The sequence below is a fragment of the Paroedura picta genome, chromosome 7 (assembly GCF_049243985.1).
Source record: "Paroedura picta isolate Pp20150507F chromosome 7, Ppicta_v3.0, whole genome shotgun sequence".
Taxonomy (NCBI): Eukaryota; Metazoa; Chordata; class Lepidosauria; order Squamata; family Gekkonidae; genus Paroedura; species Paroedura picta.
This window is the reverse complement of record NC_135375.1, coordinates 18,307,918-18,328,779: the sequence shown is the minus strand read 5'-3', so window position 1 is coordinate 18,328,779 and position 20,862 is coordinate 18,307,918. Positions and strand designations below refer to the sequence as shown.

The 20,862-nt window shown below is 44.0% G+C and overlaps 1 protein-coding gene across 1 annotated transcript; it reads left to right on the top strand.

Annotated features, from left to right (window-relative positions):
- The first annotated feature begins 3,121 nt into the window (after positions 1 to 3,121).
- CPLX4 (complexin 4) lies at positions 3,122 to 20,479 on the top strand. The gene is made up of 3 exons (XM_077346402.1): positions 3,122 to 3,482; positions 8,437 to 8,524; positions 18,015 to 20,479. Exons 1-3 carry the CDS (start codon positions 3,316 to 3,318, stop codon positions 18,240 to 18,242), a joined length of 483 nt encoding a protein of 160 aa, XP_077202517.1. The 5' UTR covers positions 3,122 to 3,315; the 3' UTR covers positions 18,243 to 20,479.
- Positions 20,480 to 20,862: the final 383 nt, after the last annotated feature.

The window sequence follows — 20,862 nt, the reverse complement described above, 5'->3', positions numbered from 1 at the left end:
CTCATGATGTACTCTGCATACAAGTTAAATAGGCAAGGCGACAGTATACAGCCTTGCCGAACTCCTTTCTCAATTTTGAACCAGTCAGTGATTCCATGTTCAGTTCTCACTGTTGCTTCTTGACCTGCATATAAATTTCTCAAGAGACAAATAAGATGCTCTGGTATTCCCATCTCTTTAAGAACTTGCCACAATTTGTTGTGCTCCACACAATCAAAGGCTTTAGAATAGTCAATGAAGCAGAAGTAGACGTTCTTCTGGTACTCCCTAGCTTTCTCCATGATCCAGCGTATGTTGGCAATTTGATCTCTAGTTCCTCTGCCTCTTCGAAATCCTGCCTGTACTTCTGGAAGTTCTCGGTCCACATATTGCTGGAGCCTAGCTTGTAGGATTTTGAGCATAACTTTGCTAGCATGAGAAATTAGTGCGATGGTGCGGTAGTTTGAACATTCTTTGGCATTGCCCTTCTTTGGGATTGGAATGTAAACTGACCTTTTCCAATCCTGTGGCCATTGTTGAGTTTTCCAAATTTGCTGGCATATTGAGTGTAGCACTTTTACTGCATCGTCCTTTAAGATTTTGAATAGTTCAACTGGAATGCTGTCACTACCACTAGCTTTATTGTTGCTCAGACTTCCTAAGGCCCATTTGACTTCACATTCCAGGATGTCTGGCTCCAGGTCAGTAACTACCCCATTGTGGTCATCAGGGATGTTAAGCTCGCTCTTGTATAGTTCTTCTGTATAATTTTGCCACCTTTGTTTGATCTCTTCTGCTTCTGTGAGGTCCCTACCATTTTGGTCCCTTATCATACCCATCTTTGCATGAAACGTTCTCTTCATATCTCCAATTTTCTTGAAAAGATCTCTGGTCCTCCCCATTCTATTGTTTTCTTCTATTTGTTTGCACTGTTCATTTAAGAAGGCATTCTTATCTCTTCTAGCTTTTCTCTGGAATTCTGCATTCAATTGGGTGTATCTTTCTCTTTCTCCCTTGCCTTTCACTTCCCTTCTCTCCTTAGCTATTTGTAAAGCTTCCTCAGACAGCCATTTTGATTTCTTGCATTTCTTTTTCTTTGGGATGGTTTTAGTTGCTACCTCTTGTACAATGTTGCGAACCTCCGTCCATAGTTCTTCAGGCACTCTGTCTATCAGATCTAATTCCTTAAATCTATTTGTCACCTCCACTGTGTATTCGTCAGGGATATGATTTAGTTCATACCTGAGTGGCCTAGTGCTTTTCCCTACTTTCTTCAATTTAAGCCTAAATTTTGCAACAAGAAGCTCATGATCTGAACCACAATCAGCTCCTGGTCTTGTTTTTATTGACTGGATAGAACTTTTCCATCTTTGGCTGCAGAGCACATAGTCAATCTGATTTCTGTGTTGACCGTCTGGTGATGTCCATGTGTAGAGTCGTCTCTTGGGTTGCTGGAAAAGTGTGTTTGCTATGACCATTGTATTCTCTTGACAAAATTCTACCAGCCTGTGCCCTGCTTCATTTTGTACTCCAAGGCCAAACTTGCCTGTTATCCCGGTTATCTTTTGGCTTCCTACTTTAGCATTCCAATCCCCCATGATGATAAGCACATCATTTTTGGGCGTTGCTTCTAGAAGGTGTTGTAGGGCTTCATAGAACTGATCAACTTCATCCTCTTCAGCAGCAGTGGTTGGGGCGTAGACCTGGATCACTGTGATGTTGAATGGTTTGCCTTGGATTCGAACTGAGATCATTCTGTCATTTTGGGAATTGTATCCCAAGACTGCTTTTCCTACTCTCTTATTGATTATGAATGCTACTCCATTTCTTCTGCGAGATTCTTGTCCACAGTAGTATACCTGATGGTCATCTGAATTAAATTCACCCATTCCTGTCCATTTTAGTTCACTGATTCCTAAAATGTCGATGTTCAGTCTTCTCATTTCTTGTTTAACCACGTCCAGCTTGCCTTGATTCATGGATCTGACGTTCCAGGTTCCTATGGAATAAAAATCTTTACAGCATCGGACTGTCTTTTCGCCACCAGTTACTTCCACAACTGAGCGTCCTTTCGGCTTTGGCCCAGCCGCTTCATTCATTCTGGCGCTACTCGTACTAGCCGTCTGCTCATCCCCAGTAGCATATTGGACACCTTCCGACCTGAGGGGCTCATCTTCCAGCGTCATATCGTTATGCCTATTGGAACTGTCCATAGAGTTTTCATGGCAAAGATACTGGAGTGGTTTGCCATTGCCTTCTCCAGTGGATCACCTTTTGTCAGAGCTCTCAGCTATGACCTGTCCGTCTTGGGTGGCCCTGCACGGCATAGCTCATAGCTTCACTGAACTACGCAAGCCCCCTTGCCACAACAAGGCAGCGATCCTTGAAGGGGGGGAGAGAGAATAGCTCCCTGCTATTCACTTCTACTGTATTTTTCCTTGTGGAACTGAATGGCCAGTCATTCGCTTCAATGGAAGAAATGATTAAGGTCTAAAGTATGAGAGGTAGAATTGCCCCTTTTCCTTCACGATTCAGCTACTAACCAGAAACTCTTCCTCTTCAATATAACTGTGCCCTGGGATTCGTCTTTTGGCCACAGTGTCCAAGAGATCAATGACCAATGTTGGGGACAAGATGGCTTTTCATGTCAAGAGTCCAGCGTTGTTTCAGGGCAAGTTTGGCCTAATATTCCATTAGTCAGTCACAAAATTCTTAGAAGTCTGATTAGAGAAGGACGAAAGAAAATCCAGCCCCCAGTGGGATAAAACAACATGGATGGATCAAAGGGCTGATCCTGATCTCATAAAACAATCTCATGCCCCTCCCCCAAACACATCCCACCACAAATCTCTTTTGATCACATCCACCCAACACGATCTGCTGGGTTCCATTTGGCTCCCGTAATCAACGGGGTCCTACCATGTGCACCTGAGTCACTAGATCCACTGGCGATGGGTCATTTGCCTTGAATGTCTCAAAAATGAAATACATTTTAGCCCTACCGCAATGATAAATGTGATTTTTTTAAACACGAAGATTGGCTTAAAGTATTAATATAAAAAGTAGGTAGCTGTGTCTAATGATTTTTTTTTCCTCCGAGTAATCTGAACCATCTGCCTCTGGATACTAAGGAGTTCACTGCCTTAATCCAGATTATGGCTGACAACCTGGTTTTGGCATAGCGGTTTCGCTAGGACTGTACCCTTCAAGAACTGCCTGGGCTATAGAAATTCCCATTTGCTGCCTAGATTATTACTCTTTTATTTAGGGGTTCGCTGTGCTGTCGTTGGCTTGTTTCCCCCCCCAGATTTCTGAGGGTCTGAGACACCGGAGAAAATGGCCTTCATCGTGAAAAGCATGCTGAGCAACCAAGTGAAGAATTTGGGACTTGGTGGGGGAAACGAAGAAAAAAAGGAAGAGGCAGCCCCTACCGATCCTGCTGCAGCTGCCGGGATGACGCGAGAAGAATATGAGGAATACCAAAAACAGTTGATAGAGGAGAAGTGAGTATGCATTTCCATGTTCTCATCAGGGGGCTAGTTCGTGATGTCTTTGTTTGTAAGAAAGAGAGACCTAGGGGAATATGCAGTATACCTCTCTAGGCTGGGGGGTTTTCTGGAAGGCCTATGGATTTTCTGCGTCAGGAATCCTGAAGTCAAAGTCTGGAAGATTTGCAGAGAAAGTGTGCAGTGTATCGGTTTGAGTGTCATACGAGGATCTGGGAGAGTCAGATTCGAATCCCCACTCAGCTATGAAACCTTGCAGGGTAACCTTGGGCCAGTCACACACTGCTGCCCTAACTTATCTCAGGGTTATTGTGAGGATAAAAAGAAGCAGGGAAGAATTATGTCAGCCTCTGGGGTCCCCGTTGGATCGAGAGGTGCAGTATAAACCGAGGAAATCCACAATCACTGGCAGTCTTCAAGCAAAGGTTGGATACACGCTTTTCTTGGATGCTTTAGGATGCTTAGGGCTGATCCTGCGTTGAGCAGGGGGTTGGACTAGATGGCCTGTGTGGCCCCTTCCCACTCTATGATTCTACAATATCATATATTTATCTCCTTCAGTCAGATTCCTGGTAGGAGTGGGGGAAACAGATATGGGACCAGATACATTCTCCAAAACAAGAGCTCCACAAATATGCTAATATGTTTGATATTTCACATTATCTTTTCCCTCCTCTCTCATACTTAACTTATACTACTGTCTTAAGCACAGTAATATTCTTCTCAGCCACAGACTCCATTGGATTTAGAAGGGGTGTCGTTCTGTCTCCAATTACCCTGTAATAAACAAAATGTACTTCTTTTGTGTGTATTGGTTGGGCAGTTTCTTCGAGTTTGTAAAAATTGCATTGGTTTTATTTTTTCTCAAAATGCAAGTGGCTAATAATGAGGGTTACGCGAGTGTTCCTCTGAACGTCCCCGAAAATGTGCTTAAAATATTTGTGAAATTCCCTGTTCCGTTTCAATTAGGCAAAAATAGCAAGTGCAGTCTGCTAAAATTCTCTTCCACTCAAGGACTGTCCACTGATTAGAGATAAATGTGAATGGCTTTATGAGTCCTAAATTTTCAAAATGTGTAAAAGAAGCAGCAGAGAAAAGGGTAGCTGAGCATGATGCTTGCACATAGATGTGTTAATTGCAGAGCGTCCGTATCTGTTATATCGGAAACCTGTTTGTAGGTTTCTAAGCAAAATAAACAGGTTCAATTGCGTGAGCCGGACACAATTCCAGCAATGGAAACAGCCGAAATTTCAAATCTCTGGTGCATCATTTCGCTAATGATCAATTACATAATGGTTGTCTAAATCCCCCACATCTAAGATGATTATGGGTGAAAGGTTAATTACATATGGAATTTAAGGTGGAACAGAGCTATCTTTAGAAAGCCTTTCTGCAAGGCAGCTCTCTAAACATACAGGATCTTTAAAAGCAGCATCTTTTGCAATCTATACTACTTTGACTTTTTAAAGTAAGGCATCCGGCATCTAGAAAACCGGCACACAAACATTAAACCGGATTGAAACCCCTTGGAAACCTGGACGCTTCTACTGAACAAGGGAAACCGTCAGTGATGCTTCTCAGCCAGGTTGCATAGAATGCTCAGTTGCGTATCTTAGCATATATTAAAATTTATACATATGACAACAAAAGGGGGGTTGGAAGGAGCAGCAGTTATATGAACAGGCAACTTTGTTGACCAAGGGGATTTGATGCATCACTTCCCCCCCCCCTCCCCAAAATCTCAGTTTTACAGCTGAACAGCCTGAAGTTCACAGAGGTTGAAAGACTTGTCAAAGGTGACACAGTGAATCATTGGCTTGGGCCAGATTAAACCCTGGGTGACCCCCTTGTTTTCCTTTTAGCCTGGACCATGTTATACCAAGTCCTTCTTTCTTTCTCTCATTGGTCATTTGCACACCTCTGTAATTGACAACTGCCAACCTGTCACTTACAGAGGGCTACAAATGCCCATATGAGGGAGAGAGCGTTGTATGACGCACACTCAAATGCCACTAATGTAATTTGAAAATATAAAGAGTCTCTTATGTTATTTATTCAGGCTTCGACTCTGCCAGAACGGTCTCTAGATTTGTTTTCCGTTTTCAATCTTTCGTGAGGAGATCAAGAGCTCACAGCCTTGACTATCCATGATACAGGAGTGTTTGCCTAATTATACTCAAATATTAACAAGGACGGACTCACTGCCACTGACGAAAGATTGAAAATGGAAAACAAATCTAGAGTCCGTTCTGGCAGAGTCGAAGCCTGAATAAATAACATAAGAGACTCTTTATCTTTTCAAGCTTTATTAAGCCACTGGATAGATTCTGTTTCTCTCTTGTCACTAATTTGGGATCGTCCATTTTTTTCATGCAGCACTAATGTAATTTGGGCATGGAAGCGATACCATCGTGCAGTTGTGAATGAAAACACCTATGCTGATTCCACGCTTGGGGATCAGTCATAGCGCTTTTGTTCACTGGGATGAATAAACTACCAGACTCTGAAAGCATTATGGCACAGGTAGGCTTAGGTGTGTGAGAGAGACCACAAACGGGGTCCCCCATTCCTCAGGCACCTCACCCAAACCTGCAGCTTCATTAGAGGCAGATGGAAATGCCCTTATTTGTCTTGGCAGGAAGCAAGGTCACGAGGTGGAATTATAGAGCAGTCTTCTGCTGGGGGATTACTGTCTCCAAGAAAGATGCTCAATAGCCAGGATTACAAATGCTGCAGCATGAAGGACAAGCAGTACCACTTCAGAGAATCATATTTTGGAACGCTTGGTTATGGTTGGTTTTACATTGACCCACAAATCTCTGGGAGAGAATCCACACATCAGGAAGAAAGATCTTATGCAGCTCTTCCTATGTTGTATTTATTTTGTACTCATACAGAGCTTTTTAACAAAAGGAGAAGCATTCCAAATGTCCTCCTCCCATGTGGTACAGCCCACTCAGCCGTCACAGGACTCTACCACTTCATGCCGCTCCACGGGTAGATCCAGCTGCCTCCCCTTCCCTGCGATTCCAATTGAAAGCAACAGTGGGAGGAAGGAGTGTTCAGCCTGGAGAAAAGGAGGTTGAGAGGGGACATGAGAGCCCTCTTTAAGTATTTGAAAGGTTGTCACTTGGAGGAGGGCAGGATGCTGTTTCTGTTGGCTGCAGAGGAGAGGATATGCAGTAATGGGTTTAAACTACAACTACAACGATATAGGCTAGATATCAGGAAAAAAATTTTCACAGTCAGCGAAGTTCAGCAGTGGAATAGGCTGCCTAAGGAGGTGGTGAGCTCCCCCTCACTGGCAGTCTTCAAGCAAAGGTTGGATACACACTTTTCTTGTATGCTTTAGTATGCTTTGGGCTGATCCTGCATTGAGCAGGGGGTTGTGTGGCCCCTTCCAACTCTATAATTCTATGATTCTAAGGAGTGTTTTGATTCTGGCCAGATCCCATTACCTCCAGAATTAGTGAGGGATTGGCCTTTTTAAAAAATGCAATTTTAGTCAACAAGGGGGGCTGTGGCTCAGTGGTAGAACATCTGCTTGGCATGCAGATGGTCCCAGGTTCAATCCCCAGCCTCTCCAGTTAAAAGATCTGGCCGTAGGCAGTGTGAAAGATCTCTCCCCGGGACCTTGGAGAACTGCCGCCAGTCGGTATAAACCAGGGATAGTCAAACTGCGGCCCTCCAGATGTCCATGGACTACAATTCCCATGAGCCCCTGCCAGCATTTGCTGGCAGGGGCTCATGGGAATTGTAGTCCATGGACATCTGGAGGGCTGCAGTTTGACTACCCCTGTGTGAGGCAGCCTCATGCAAAGCATGATCAGAGTAGAATGATCAGAGAATAATTAAATGAAATCCTGCCTCCAATGGGATAAGACAACTCGTTGTCAAGTTGCCTGTTGATGCCTGCCCTGAGCCAATCAGTAAGGGCAGGCTACAGAAATGAAATTATCATCATCATTTACCATTGAGAAAACCCTGAAACATTTTTCAGGTTTCAGAAAATCCCAGAAGTGGTGCAATTGTGCAGAATATGGTTGGGAAGCAGAGCTTCGGACACACCGACCCAGGGCCCCTCTCCATCCCGCCCCTCCAGGCCCATCATTGGCCATTTTGGGGGGAGGGGAATGGGTCAGCTATGGGTCATATCATATATGGTCATAAAGGTAAAGGTAAAGGTATCCCCCTGTGCAAGCACCGAGTCATGTCTGACCCTTGGGGTGACGCCCTCTAGCGTTTTCATGGCAGACTCAATACGGGGTGGTTTGCCAGTGCCTTCCCCAGTCATTACCGTTTACCCCCCAGGAAGCTGGGTACTCATTTTACCAACCTCGGAAGGATGGAAGGCTGAGTCAACCTTGAGCCGGCTGCTGGGATTGAACTCCCAGCCTCATGGGCAGAACTTTCAGACTGCATGACTGCTGCCTTACCACTCTGCGCCACAAGAGGCTCATAGATGGTCATATTACCCGATAAATCTTTAACAATTTTAAAAATTCAATGAAAAATTAATTAACTCCCACCTATTCAGGAAACCCTTCCAGGGCCTTCAGAAGACTCATTGGTTCTGGTCTTGCCCCTCTGGGGCAACAGAAAACAACTCTGCTGCATCCTTTATATGACAGCTCTTCGAGTTCTCGGTTAGTGCAATGAACTCAGGTGTAAGAGACTCAAGTTCAAATCAACTGCCCGTCTGAGTAGTCTCTGCCATGGAAGCTTGTTTGATAGTCTTGGGCCAGGCTGGCTCTCTCAGCCTAAACCACCTCACAGGGTTGTTGTTGTTACGGTAAAATAGAAGCAGGGGAAGCAGCGTGGTATATATGCTGGGTGTATCTATATACACGCTGAAGTGAATACACTACTATGCCAGTCAGGCTACCAAGCACAATGCAGACAATACAAAGAGGAGATATTCAATAACGAAACAACGCATTTCTGCTTTCAGAATGGAGCGAGATGCTGCGTTTACCCAAAAAAAGGCAGGGAGAGCCGTCGTGAGGGTTCATTTGAGAGAAAAGTACCGGCTACCCAAGGTAAGGTCAAGCATTACACAGATTATTACATGTTTGGCAATTTATTATTTGACCTCTTCGCAAATTACAGATGTTCTGTTGAAACCAGTATCTTGCTAGACATTAAAGACTCCTAATATTTTATTTCAGGGTATGTTTTCACTCGCTTCTTATAATGAGCCATACGGAAGGGCGATATAGAAATTAAATAAATAAATAAATAAATAAATAAATAAATAAATAATAAATGCTAAGAAATGTTATGTATCAGAGTTGTCATTCTGCAACAGTGCTAACCCCGTGGTCTTATTGTGCAAATCTTATGGTTGTCATCTAGTCTTGTGCAAACAGGGAAATATGCACACCTCCAGTTGCAGGTAGAATGCAACTAAAAGACACAGCAGCCCCAATAAATAATAAATCAAGTTTCTAATCAGCAAAGGTATGGCTGTAAGAGAAACCTCAGCAGTTAGCTACTGAAATTTTTTATTATTTTTTTTCTTTTAAACAGAGTTAGGTATTTATCGGAAGTGATGGCCCCGTGACACTTTCGGAAGTCTCTCTGCAGCCTGGTAAATTCTGTATAAATTAAGCTGCAGTAATGAAATTATCAATCCACAGGGAGTTCAACACATTGAGAAATGTCCTCATGTAACCAATTATGTAATCCCCGGGGAACTTCATTCATGATTGCTTCAGGTCACAATCACAAAGGCTGTGGAACAGCAGGGAAAAGAGAGTTAACCTTAGGTCTATGGGCAAGCACCTTATTAAGATTCAACTTAAAGAAAAGTTAACAGGAAAATCTTCCCAGGAGCTGTCTGGTCTTATAATGCCCACTTTGTCAAAAAAACTCTGGTTTAGGAAGTTTTTCTCCTAAAGGGGGAGTGGTTGTGTTAAACCTTTGCCATGTTATTTCTGGTGCAAAACATGTACTATACATTGAGAAGGAATAATGGAGAAGTGAAAAAACAGACGCGGTCTGGTAGAGGTGTCACTTTAAGAGAAGCTCACCAGAACTGATTTGAAGCAGTTCCAAAGCAAGAGTTTCAGCTGTTCAAATAACCGATGATAAACAAGTTGAATTATGAATTCATAGAATCATAGAATAACAGAGCTGGAAGGGACTTCTTGGGTCACCTAGTCCAACCCCCCACACAATGCAGGACAGTCACCCACTGTAAGCTGCCACCCCCTTGAACCTTCACAGAATCATCCTCTCTGTCAAACAGCTATCCAGCCATTAATTAAAAATATCCAAAGATGGAGAACCCACCACCTCCTGAGGAAGCCTGTTCCGATGTTTAGACAGAATTTCTTTTGAAGTAATTTCATCGTATTCACACTCTAAACTAGGGGTAGTCAAACTGCGGCCCTCCAGATGTCCATGGACTACAATTCCCAGGAGCCCCTGCCAGCATTCGCCAGCGATTGCTTCCAGCTCCTTGGAAGAAGGATTTGGATACAAAGGATACAATAAACATATCTGGAGCATTCTCTAGCTAAAACAGGGGCAAGAGGGCATGGGATTGGGGTCACTCTGGTGGGCAGGTGGTTGTGAATTTCCTGCATTCTGCAGGGGGTTGGACCAGGTGACCCTGGAGGTCCCTGCCAACTCTATGGTTCTAAGATGCATTTGAGATTTTGGCAGTTTTTGGTGCCAGCCTTAAAGCTCCAATGTATTTGGGGCAGACTTATATGACAAAACATGTCCTTAATGAGCCTTAATCCTATTAATGGGATTGTCAGTGCGGATTTGTCTTTGAAAAGATGTTTTCATCCATGAGTCCTAGAGTGGCTTCTTGCAAGTCAAGCTTTTTCGCTGGAACTCAGGGCTGCATCAAAGGCCATGATGACCACATGCAATTTTGACAGTGGCAGCAGCTCTTTCCATGGATGGGTGAGCATGTCCACATGGGTTGCGGGCTGCAGGTGGCTCTAATGCACATCTAGCCTCTGCATCTGGCATGACTTCATCTTCTCTGCACTTTATACTCCAGATTGCAGTCATCAGTGGAGTTGCAACTTTCTCCAGAAAAAAATGTATTAGTTTCCCTTTATCTTGAATGGATAGCTCAGGCTAGCCTGATCTTGTCAGATCTTGGAAGCTACGTAGGGATGGCCCTGGTTCACGCTTGGGTGGGCGACCTCCAATAAAGTCCAGAGGCGTGATACACCTCTGAATGGCTCTTGCTTTGAAAACCCTGCAGGGTTGCTCTAAATCACCTGTGACTTCACCGCAACAAAGCAAAGAAAAAAATTCTTCACTTAATTTCTTCTGCTTCTTATTTAGTGTGCAAATGGTGAGCTGAGAAGGGGGAGGTGGGCAATAAATTGAAATAAATAAAAATAAAAATAAAAATAAAAATAAAAATAAAAATAAAAATAAAAATAAAAATAAAAATAAAAATAAAAATAAAAATAAAAATAAAAATAAAAATAAAAATAAAAATAAAAATAAAAATAAAAATAAAAATAAAAATAAAAATAAAAATAAAAATAAAAATAAAAATAAAAATAAAAATAAAAATAAAAATAAAAATAAGCCAGATATACCTTTATTTAGCCTTTGAGACTCTATCTACACATGACAAACTCCTTATATTTCTTGGGGGAAATATGCAGACTGTATTCAGTTTGTGACTCCAGCACACAGGGACAAGCACCTGTAGCCCCCCAACACATACACACACACACACATCTGTATTCTCAAACAGCCCACTGTTTGGCTCCATTGTGCAATTTATGTGTAGTTGAATAAGTAATGTGATTTTTACACTGTGGCCTGAAGCAGCTTCCTGGGGCAGTGGAAGGATGTGGAAGCAACAAAGTTGTGGCCACAGCTGTGGTCACAATTTTTTTTTTAAAGAGCTGGGGTGTCCCTGTGGAGGCACAAAGCTCCCCTTAGGCATGTGAGGCAAAGTCCTCATGGTGTCCCCGAATAAACACAAGGCCTTTGCAATGGAGCAAAGGGTCATCAGTGCTGTTCCTTACCTAGATGAAGGACAGTCTTCCTGGTATGTAGGTCCCTGAACCTCCTCCAGAGACATGCCTCAACCAGTGATCAGGCATATTTGCTTTTAAGGGCATGTTTCAAAGGAATATTTGTGGCTTGTTTTCTTTACAATCCCTAATTTTTCCTTTATGGGTGTCAGCTGGATTTATTCAATATTCGTGTTCTCTCTGTCTGCCTTCCTCCTTGATATAATGCAGGCTTTCTCAATCAGGGTTTTGTGAAACCCTGGGAGTTCTTGATGGCCTTGGAAGGGTGTTAATTAAATTTTATACGTTGTTTAAGTCTGTTATTTTATACGTTGTTTAAGTCTGTTAAACATTTATCAGGGGATATCACCATATCCCCTGAGAGCCAGCTTGGTGTAGTGGTTAGGAGTGTGGACTTCTAATCTGGCATACCAGGGTTGATTCTGCACTCCCCCACATGCAGCCAGCTGGGTGACCTTGGGCTCGCCACGGCACTGATAAAACTGTTCTGACTGGGCAGTGATATCAGGGCTCTCTCAGCCTCACCCACCCCACAGGGTGTCTGTTGTGGGGAGAGGAATGGGAAGGTGATTATAAACCGCTTTGAGCCTCCTTCGGGTAGGGAAAAGCAGCATATAAGAACCAACTCTTCTTCTTCTTCTTCTATATGGTCATGCTGTTCTGTTCCCTCCTCCTCCCAAATTGGGCAATGACTTTACTAAAACTTAATATCCTTCATATCCTCCCCTCTGAAACTAGGAGAAAGAATGTAGCAGTCCCAGTGGGAATGCATGAATTCATTTTCTATCAACTTCCACATTGAGATTGGGGAACCGAGGGGGGGGGGAGAGCATACTTGGAGCTGTCCATGGTTACATAGATCCTAGCATATATATGTACCACTCTACATGCACACATACTGTTCTCCTTCGCATACACACCTCAGACCAGAAGGAACCATGCAAATTGAGCTCACCTGGGGCAAATTCCAAACTGGGTGTTCTGTCCAGATCATCAAAGTCTTCTTACATGTATCCAAGCTGGTTGCTCTCCTTTAGGGGTGGGAAGCTGTCACTCTACACATGTTCAGAGGCATTCTTTTGTTATGCGTTTGCACCTTGTGTTGATTTACATTTTGGACATCTCCATGTTCTCTTGCTATAGACACAAATGTGTACTTGATTGCATCAGTAGAGAGGAAGGTGCATTCAGAGCAGGCAGAAGGGTATCTTTCTGAAAACCCGATTAAAATATTCTTTAATATTTAGGCACCAGAAATAATGGCTTGGATGCTTCCCAATTACCTTGAGTTCTCTGCATATTAAAACATTGGGCATCAAATGCTTAAGGATAGGACCTGACAGGGATCCCTGAGGGCGGAGAACTCTAGAGTCAATGATGTTTTCTGTTTTGTGGCTGGGCTCAGAGTGAGCTCTGGAGGTCATTGTTCTTTGAGTGTCACTTGCACCCCCTTCTTTCCTTCTTCATGGAACCCAGTGCGGATGTGTTTGGTTCTCTGGTGGACTGTTTTCCAGGTACTGACACACCCAGACTGAGCTTCAGCCAGGTTCCAGTCCATGAGGCTGACAGATCTAACACCATTCAGCTGGACATCACAGACATTGGAGGCCATTCTGGCATACTGTGCTCTTTAACGTCCAATACAATGATACCCTGAAGGTGCAGCCTCTTTCCACGCAACTGTTTACGAAACAAATGCCTCGACTATTTTTATGGATACACTATGACATAATATAGCAAGAAGAAGAAGAGTTTTTTCTTATATGCTACTTTTCTCTACCAGGAGTCTCAAAGCGGCCTACAGTCGCCTTCCCTTTCCTCTCCCCACAACAAACACCCTGTGAGGTGGGTGAGGCTGAGAGAGCCCTGATATTACTGAAGAAGAAGAGTTGGTTCTAATGTGCCGCTTTTCTCTACCCAAAGGAGTCTCAAAGCGGCTTACAATTTCCTTCCCTTTCCTCTCCCCACAACAGACACCCTGTGAGGTGGGTGAGGCTGAGAGAGCCCTGATATTACCAAAGAAGAAGAAGAGTTGGTTCTAATATGCCGCTTTTCCCTACCCGAAGGAGGCTCAAAGCGGCTTACAATCACCTTCCCTTTCCTCTCCCCACAACAGACACCCTGTGAGGTGGGTGAGGCTGAGAGAGCCCTGATATTACCAAAGAAGAAGAAGAGTTGGTTCTAATATGCCGCTTTTCCCTACCCGAAGGAGTCTCAAAGTGGCTTACAATCACCTTCCCTTTCCTCTCCCCACAACAGACACCCTGTGAGGTAGGTGGAACTGAGAGAGCCCTGATATCCCTGCTTGGTCAGAACAGCTTTATCAGTGCCGTGGTGAGCCCAAGGTCACCCAGCTGGCTGCATGTTGGAGAGCATGGAATCAAACCCATCTTGCCAGATCACACTCCTAACCACTACACCGAGATGCCTGTGTAATGTTTAAAATCAGTTGGTACATAGCCCATTTCTAACACTGCAAGTCTGGGGGCTGTGTTCCTTTTAAACGACAAGAACCCACCTCTCCTCCAGGGTTGGTGTGTACACAGCGATGCTTCCCAACCATATTCGGTACAATTGCGCTACTTCTGGGTTTTCTCAAAGGCGGAAGAATGTTTCAGGGGGTTTTCAAGGGTTAAAAAGATGAGAAAATCGGATCTATCTACATATCACTAAAAAGATTCCTGGTATTCCGGTTTAGTACCCACACTGCCACCTGGTGGTTTGATGCTTAGAATGCGGCTGGCTCACAGTATGTACGGATAGATATTCAAATACTTGAAGGGCTGTCAGAAGATGGAGCAGAGTTGTTTTCTGTTGCCCCAAAGGGTCAGACCAGAACCAATGGTTGAAACTAATTCAAAAATATTTTCGGCTAAACATTCAGAAGACATTCCTGACAGAGTGGTTCCTTGGTGGAACAGGCTTCTTCAGGAGGTGGTGGGTTCTCTTTCTTTGGAAATTTTAAAGCAGAGGCTGGATAGTTATCTGACAGAAATGCTGGTTTTATGAACTTGCAAGTGGGTGGACAGGAAGGTATGTGTCAGGGTTTGTTTTTTCTTGCATACCCAGGGAATTGCTGATCACTGTGGGATGGTAGGTGAATTTCCTCCAGGCCAGGCTGGATTCTGAAGATTTGGGAAGGGGGATAGTTGGGCATGAAATTGGGGTCACAAGTAGTTGTAGAATTTCCTGCATTGTGAATTTCTTATGATTATACTTCCCAAAAATTATCTTTAAAAATGTCATTTGCAAGTTAAAAACTGTTAGCCTCCAGTATTTCCTTCCTTCCTTCCTTCCTTCCTTCCTTCCTTCCTTCCTTCCTTCCTTCCTTCCTTCCTTCCTCCCTCCCTCCCTCCCTCCCTCCCTCCCTCCCTCCCTCCCTCCCTTCCTTCCTTCCTCTTTCTGTATTTTTCTCCATTAGATGCTGAGTTAGTAGCCAGATCTTGCCCCCTCCACGTTTTTATAACGGGCTTGTTTTGTATACATCAAATAAATATTTATGCACCATGTGCATCGTTATGCTTGATGGATACACTGATTGAGTACAATTTTAAATCCTCCCCTGCCTCCTTTATCTTTTCAGCAGTGCCTAAAAATGAAGCTACTGTGCATTTTCATTTATCATTTTATCATCCCCTTTCTCCAAGGAGGATGGGGCAGTGCAAATGGTTCCCCTTGCTGTGCACACCTGTCCTCGCAACGACACCTGTAAGCTGGGTTAGTCTGACAGGTAATGACTGATCTGGGGGCTGACTGGGAAATTAAAATGGGAAGACGTCATAGCATAAGAAGAGCCCTGCTAGTTCAGACAAGTGGTCCATTCAGTACAGCGTCCTGTCTCACACAGCGGCTAACCCCTTCCTGTGGAGGACCAACAACAGAGCAGAGAGGCCAAGGCCTTCTCCTACAGTAAGCGTTTGAAACTCCGGCAGTATCGCAAAGGAGATTTCAGGTTAATTAGCTGCAGCTGTTTAATGTTGACTTTTATCCAATGGGGAAACCTCCAGATTAGGATGCAGTGCTGATCCTATGCCTATTTACTCAGAAATGACCCCCATTAAAGTCAGTGGGCTTACTCCAACTAAGTATGCATCAGATGTTGGTGTCTTCTGAATATCTACTGTAAATCCTTCCCTACAGGACTGGTTTATTTGTTGCTAGACAATGGCCCTGTTTCTCAAATTTACACAGTGAATCCTGAAACGATATATACAATGATATAGAAGAAGAAGAAGAGTTGGTTCTTATATGCCGCTTTTCCCTACCCGAAGGAGGCTCACAGCGGTTGCATGTGGGGGAGTGCAGAATCGAACCTGGCATGCCAGATTAGAAGTCCGCACTCCTAACCACTACACCAAACTAGCTAGATATCAGGAAAAAAATTTTCACAATCAGAGTAGTTCAGCAGTGGAATAGGCTGCCTAAGTAGGTGGTGAGCTCCCCCTCACTGGCAGTCTTCAAGCAAAGGTTGGATACACACTTTTCTTGGATGCTTTAGGATGCTTTGGGCTGATCCTGCGTTGAGCAGGGGGTTGGACTAGATGGCCTGTATGGCCCCTTCCAACTCTATGATTCTATGATTCTATGATTAAAGATCTGATCTTTATATGTGCATTTCCCCCCTCTTATTTTTATTCTTTGGACTCCCTTCAGGCAAGGATGGCACTACTCCTAGGAAGACAAAATGTCTTTCCCACAAATGTGACCCATAGCAGGTTTTGCCATACTTTGGACTTTGCCTCCACAGTTGTGGTGTCCCTGAGATCCTCCCCCACATCATCCTTGTCTGTCCGTGTATGTCCCGATTCAGGGCTAACCAAATTGGGGCTGAATTGCAGGAATGAACAGCAAAACCTGAAAGCTCTGCTCAACAAGAAGATCCATGTTCTGTTGTCTAAAGTCACCAATAAAGTTTGCTGTATGTTAAAATTCAGGGGGTTTTATTTGCAAAAATGCTGGACTGCACATCGGCTTTCTGTGTACATCGCCTAGGTTTATCTGAGATGCAGCTATTTGTATCTGTTTGAATTTTATGCCGTTAAAGGGAATCTATGTACATTTTTACGCTACGTACACATGAAAGATAAGCACAACTATCACTTCCACACAACAACAGTGAACTGCCAGCAGGAATAAGCACCCATGTTGTCACCTAGTCTGGATTCTCCTGTCTGCCAACATCACTTCTAAACTCTGGAACGATTCCCCGCGATTACCTGTGTCTCATGGGAACGTAACCTCATTTATATGGTGTGAAAATGTGCTTCCATGGAGCAGGTGACAAAACAATGAGCGTGTCAAATAAAACAGAAGGTTGACTCCGCCCGGGTGCCTTAAAGAGCGCCGTTCGGAGTACGGCACAATAAATGTGGCCGTTCCTGTGCCATTTTATTGTTCGTTATTTTACTGCCCCGTTCCAGCTTGTGTTCTGGCAAAGGTGATGTAGTGGAAAAAGGAACGGGCAGTAAATGCTGACTCGCAAGGAAAGCTGGTCAGAAAAAATGACTCATGGGGGTGCTAATTGGGAGGAGCTGGCAACTCCGAAATGGTTAAGAGGGGCCAAATTCTTAAGGGGCCGCTGGTGCCTCACTGCTGTTCTTTCAAGCCACAGATTTTCTCCTCCCCAAAGCAAAGGGATTTCATTGGCCACGAAGCTGCAGGTGGAGGGAAAACAGATAAAGCAACTCTGGATTTAACAGCTCTAAAGAAGGGGCTGCAGACTAGTGGTCAAAGCATGTGCTTCGTAGGCAGAAGGGGAATCTTGCCCCACAGGTAGGCTGGGACTGAGGTTTTGAGGAGCTGCTGCCAGGCTGAACAGGCAAGACAAAACACAGGGGACCAATTGGATGGGAAGAGACAACTTCAGGTATGAAACGGACAACAAACTCTCAGGCCAGGCAGCTTCTGTCCACTGAATTCTTCAACTTAGATGCCTTCTTGCTAATCAAATTGAACTCCCAAGGAGGAGCACAACATCAGAACACAAAATATCATTAAAAAAAAAGGAAACTAAAGAAAGTTTTTAGATGGTTGGCTTATTCCTCTCTTCTCCCACAGTTGATTTGCAATACTAGAGTCCCTAAAGCCAAGATGGTGTAGTTAAGAGCGGTGGACTCAAATCCGGAAAGCTGGGTCTGATGCCCCACTCCCTCTTCGTAGGCAGCCAGCTGGGTGACCTTGGGCTAGTCACAGAGCTCTTCGAGCTGTTCTCATGGAGCCATCCTATTAGAGCTCTCTCAGCCCCACCTTCCTCACAGGGTGTCTGTTGGGCTTCTCCAGATTAGATTATGCCGTTCTTAACTGCTACATCTTCCCAGCTGAGCAGCTCTGTGCTGATTTGTGCAAAATAAGAATCTACAGGCAAATCTGCATAATTTGTGCCGCTCGCAGAATTCCCTTTTTCTTGGTGCAGAATCTGAACCAAGCAGACACACTATTGTAATGCATTGTTCTTTTCTCCTCCTCCTCCTCCTCGTCTCTCTCTGTTTTCCTTCCCTCTCCCTTTCAGAGCGAAATGGACGAAACTCAGATCCAGTTGGCGGGCGATGACGTCGACTTGCCAGAAGACCTTCAGAAAATGGTGGATGAAGATCAAGTAGAAGAAGAAGACAAGGATTCTATTCTGGGGCAGCTGCAGAACATTCAGAATATGGACTTCGACACCCTCAAAGAAAAGGCCCAAACAACGTTGACAGAAATGAAGCAAGCGGCTGAGGAGAAATGTTCTGTGATGTAACAGAGACTTCTCTAAAATCTACGTACCACTGGCTCCCTAGTTGTGGGTGGCTACTCACTTGCTACCCCTCTATGAGGATTTTTTCCTCTAATTTTTCTTTAAGTGTCTCTGTTGAATAATGTGGGTAGGGAGGGTGCGGGATTCTCAAAATACAGTCCATGATCCAAGATAGCGACTGGGGTTGCAAAAGACAGGCTGATCCTGCGTAGAGCAGGGGGTTGGACAAGATGGCCTGTATGGTCCCTTCCAACTCTATGATTCTATGAATTGGTCGTCCCCCAAATGTTTTCAAGGTTATTAACCGTATGACAAGATTCATCTCCTCACAGTAGTCACAGCCGGCTTTGTCCACTGTGTGACACAGAGTGTTTGACTAGATGGGCCGTTGGCCTGATCCAAGATGGCTTCTCTCACGTTCTTATGAGGAAGCCAATTCAGCGTCCTGAGTTTTGAAAATAAGGGTCACATTTCTTATCAGGGATAGCAGAGCAGAGTTTTCTTAGACGAGTGACTGACACTAAAGTAATTCGGGACCATTTCTTCATATGGGCTTTGCCAAGCAGTAATAAAGAATGGATTTCATTTCCCCCGCCCAGTGAGCAAAGTTGTAATAGCGTAAAGAGGTCAGTGTTGTGATATAAAATATCAGCTCCCATCTGACAGATCCCATAGGTTTGGTGGAGGCTTTGAGAGGAAAAGATGGAATGGGGAAGGTGGAGACTTGTGCCAGATTTCTTCCCCAAAAAGCACAGGACTAAAACAAAGCATTAAGAAAGTTCATCACAAAAACAGTCAAACCCCAAACACATGTTAAAAAGCATAGAAAAAAACAGCAGTTAGAGAGGAAGGATGATTGAGAGAATGCCAGAAGAACAAAAAAATCTTCACCTGTAAGCTGAAGACAGTGATAGAAGGAGACAGATGAATATCCCCAAGGAGAAAGTTCCACAGTTGTGGTGCCAAAACGGAGTAGGCCCTGTCTCGGCTGGCTCCCCAACTAAGGCCAGAAGATGGTGGCACATGAAGCAAGGCCCCAGACAATGACTTTAGCAATTAGTTCACATGGGAGTAGGCGACTCTTTGGGTACACCGGCCTCAAGCCATATAGGACTTTACAGGTCAACAGCAGCACCTTGAATTGGAACCAGAAGCAAACTAGAAGCCAGTGTAGACAGGCAAATACTGCTGTGACAGCATCCTCCTTTGAAGGTGAAATTTCTGAATACTTTTCTTATAGTTCTCAGATTTATAATTTCCCTGGGGTTTAGAATAGCCATTTATTTTTCATGCCTTTACAATGGTAGTTTCTCACAGAAAAAAATTATCCAGAGTATATTTTATTTCCTTTCCAGGACAACTGGCAGCTACAGTCATGCAGTTTTTGAGAAATTAGGAGTCAGAGCAGGATTAATAATACATATTAAAAAAAAAAACCCATACACTCAAATCAGAGCCAGGTTGGTGTAGTGGTTAAGAGCAGCAGCTTCTAATCTGGAGAATCCAGGTTGATTCGCTGCTCTACCACATGCAGCCAGCTGGGTGACCTTGTGCCAGTCACAGTTCTTTCAGAGCTCTTTCAGCCTCACCTACCTTGAAGGTGTCAGTTCTGTGGAGAGCAAGGGAAGGTGATTCTGAGCCACTTGGAGTCTCCTTTGGGTAGTAAAAGGCGGGGTAAAACACTCGAGCTCTTCTTCTTTATTTCCTTTTAAGATGCAAATAAAACAAGAAAGGAGACCAGTTCTGAACAGTGAAACGCAGAGGAGATTGAAGTGTTAAACTTCCTCTTTCTTTCCTGTGTAGCCTAAGGCAAATTGAGGCTCTGAGTCAGTACAGAATGAGAGCCAGAAGAGATGGCTGAACGTGGAAATCATGATCTTGAGCTGGTCCTTCTTGCTTGAAATATATTTGCTCCATTAAAAAACATATATTGTACCAATAACTAGGAGGAGGGAAGAGAAGCTGTCAAGTAAGAATAGCCTGAATCAGAACCACAGAGCTGCGACTTCTTTTTCAAATTTCCAGGACAGCCACCACAGGTGACTTGTTTGAGTTCCAAGCCAGTCCAGGTGTATCTCTTGGGTCCTGCTAATATTCAAATCTGTCAGGCAAGGGGAAGGGGAACTAGCTATTTTTATTAAACTGCTTTTCTCAGCATCTGCTTTGGGGCATTATTGGTTTTTTGCTTCACATGCGGCGAATTTTTTGCATTGTTTCTCTAATATGGGGCTCCCCAATGCGTAGCCTGTGGGCACCATGATGCTACCAGCACCATTCCTGGCGTCCACCAAGTGTTTTTTGAAAGTGGGTGGGGACAACTTCAGGTACAGGCTAGTGGGGTGGGATCTGTACAAGTGGAGACTGAGAGGGGGAAAGATCTTGGGGTCATAATGATGATAGTGCCACTATGCCACAGCAGCGAAAAAAATCCCTATGTATAGCTGAGCATGTGATATAACCCCTGCATTTATCCAGGGACTGGTCTGTAGTTTAATGTCTTAAGTGAGTGAATGTTGGCTCCATCTCTTAGTTTATTTTATTTTATTTATGTGATTTATATCCCATCACTCCCATACAATGGCTTGTGGCGGGTCACTAGGTCCTCATTAAAAATCCCATTAAA

Coding starts and splice junctions, on each gene's coding strand:
- CPLX4 (XM_077346402.1), top strand. CDS start 3,316: ATGGCCTTCATCGTGAAAAGCATGCTGAGCAACCAAGTGAAGAATTTG. Junction 3,483..8,436: donor AAACAGTTGATAGAGGAGAA/GTGAGTATGCAT, acceptor TTCTGCTTTCAG/AATGGAGCGAGATGCTGCGT. Junction 8,525..18,014: donor AAAAGTACCGGCTACCCAAG/GTAAGGTCAAGC, acceptor TCTCCCTTTCAG/AGCGAAATGGACGAAACTCA.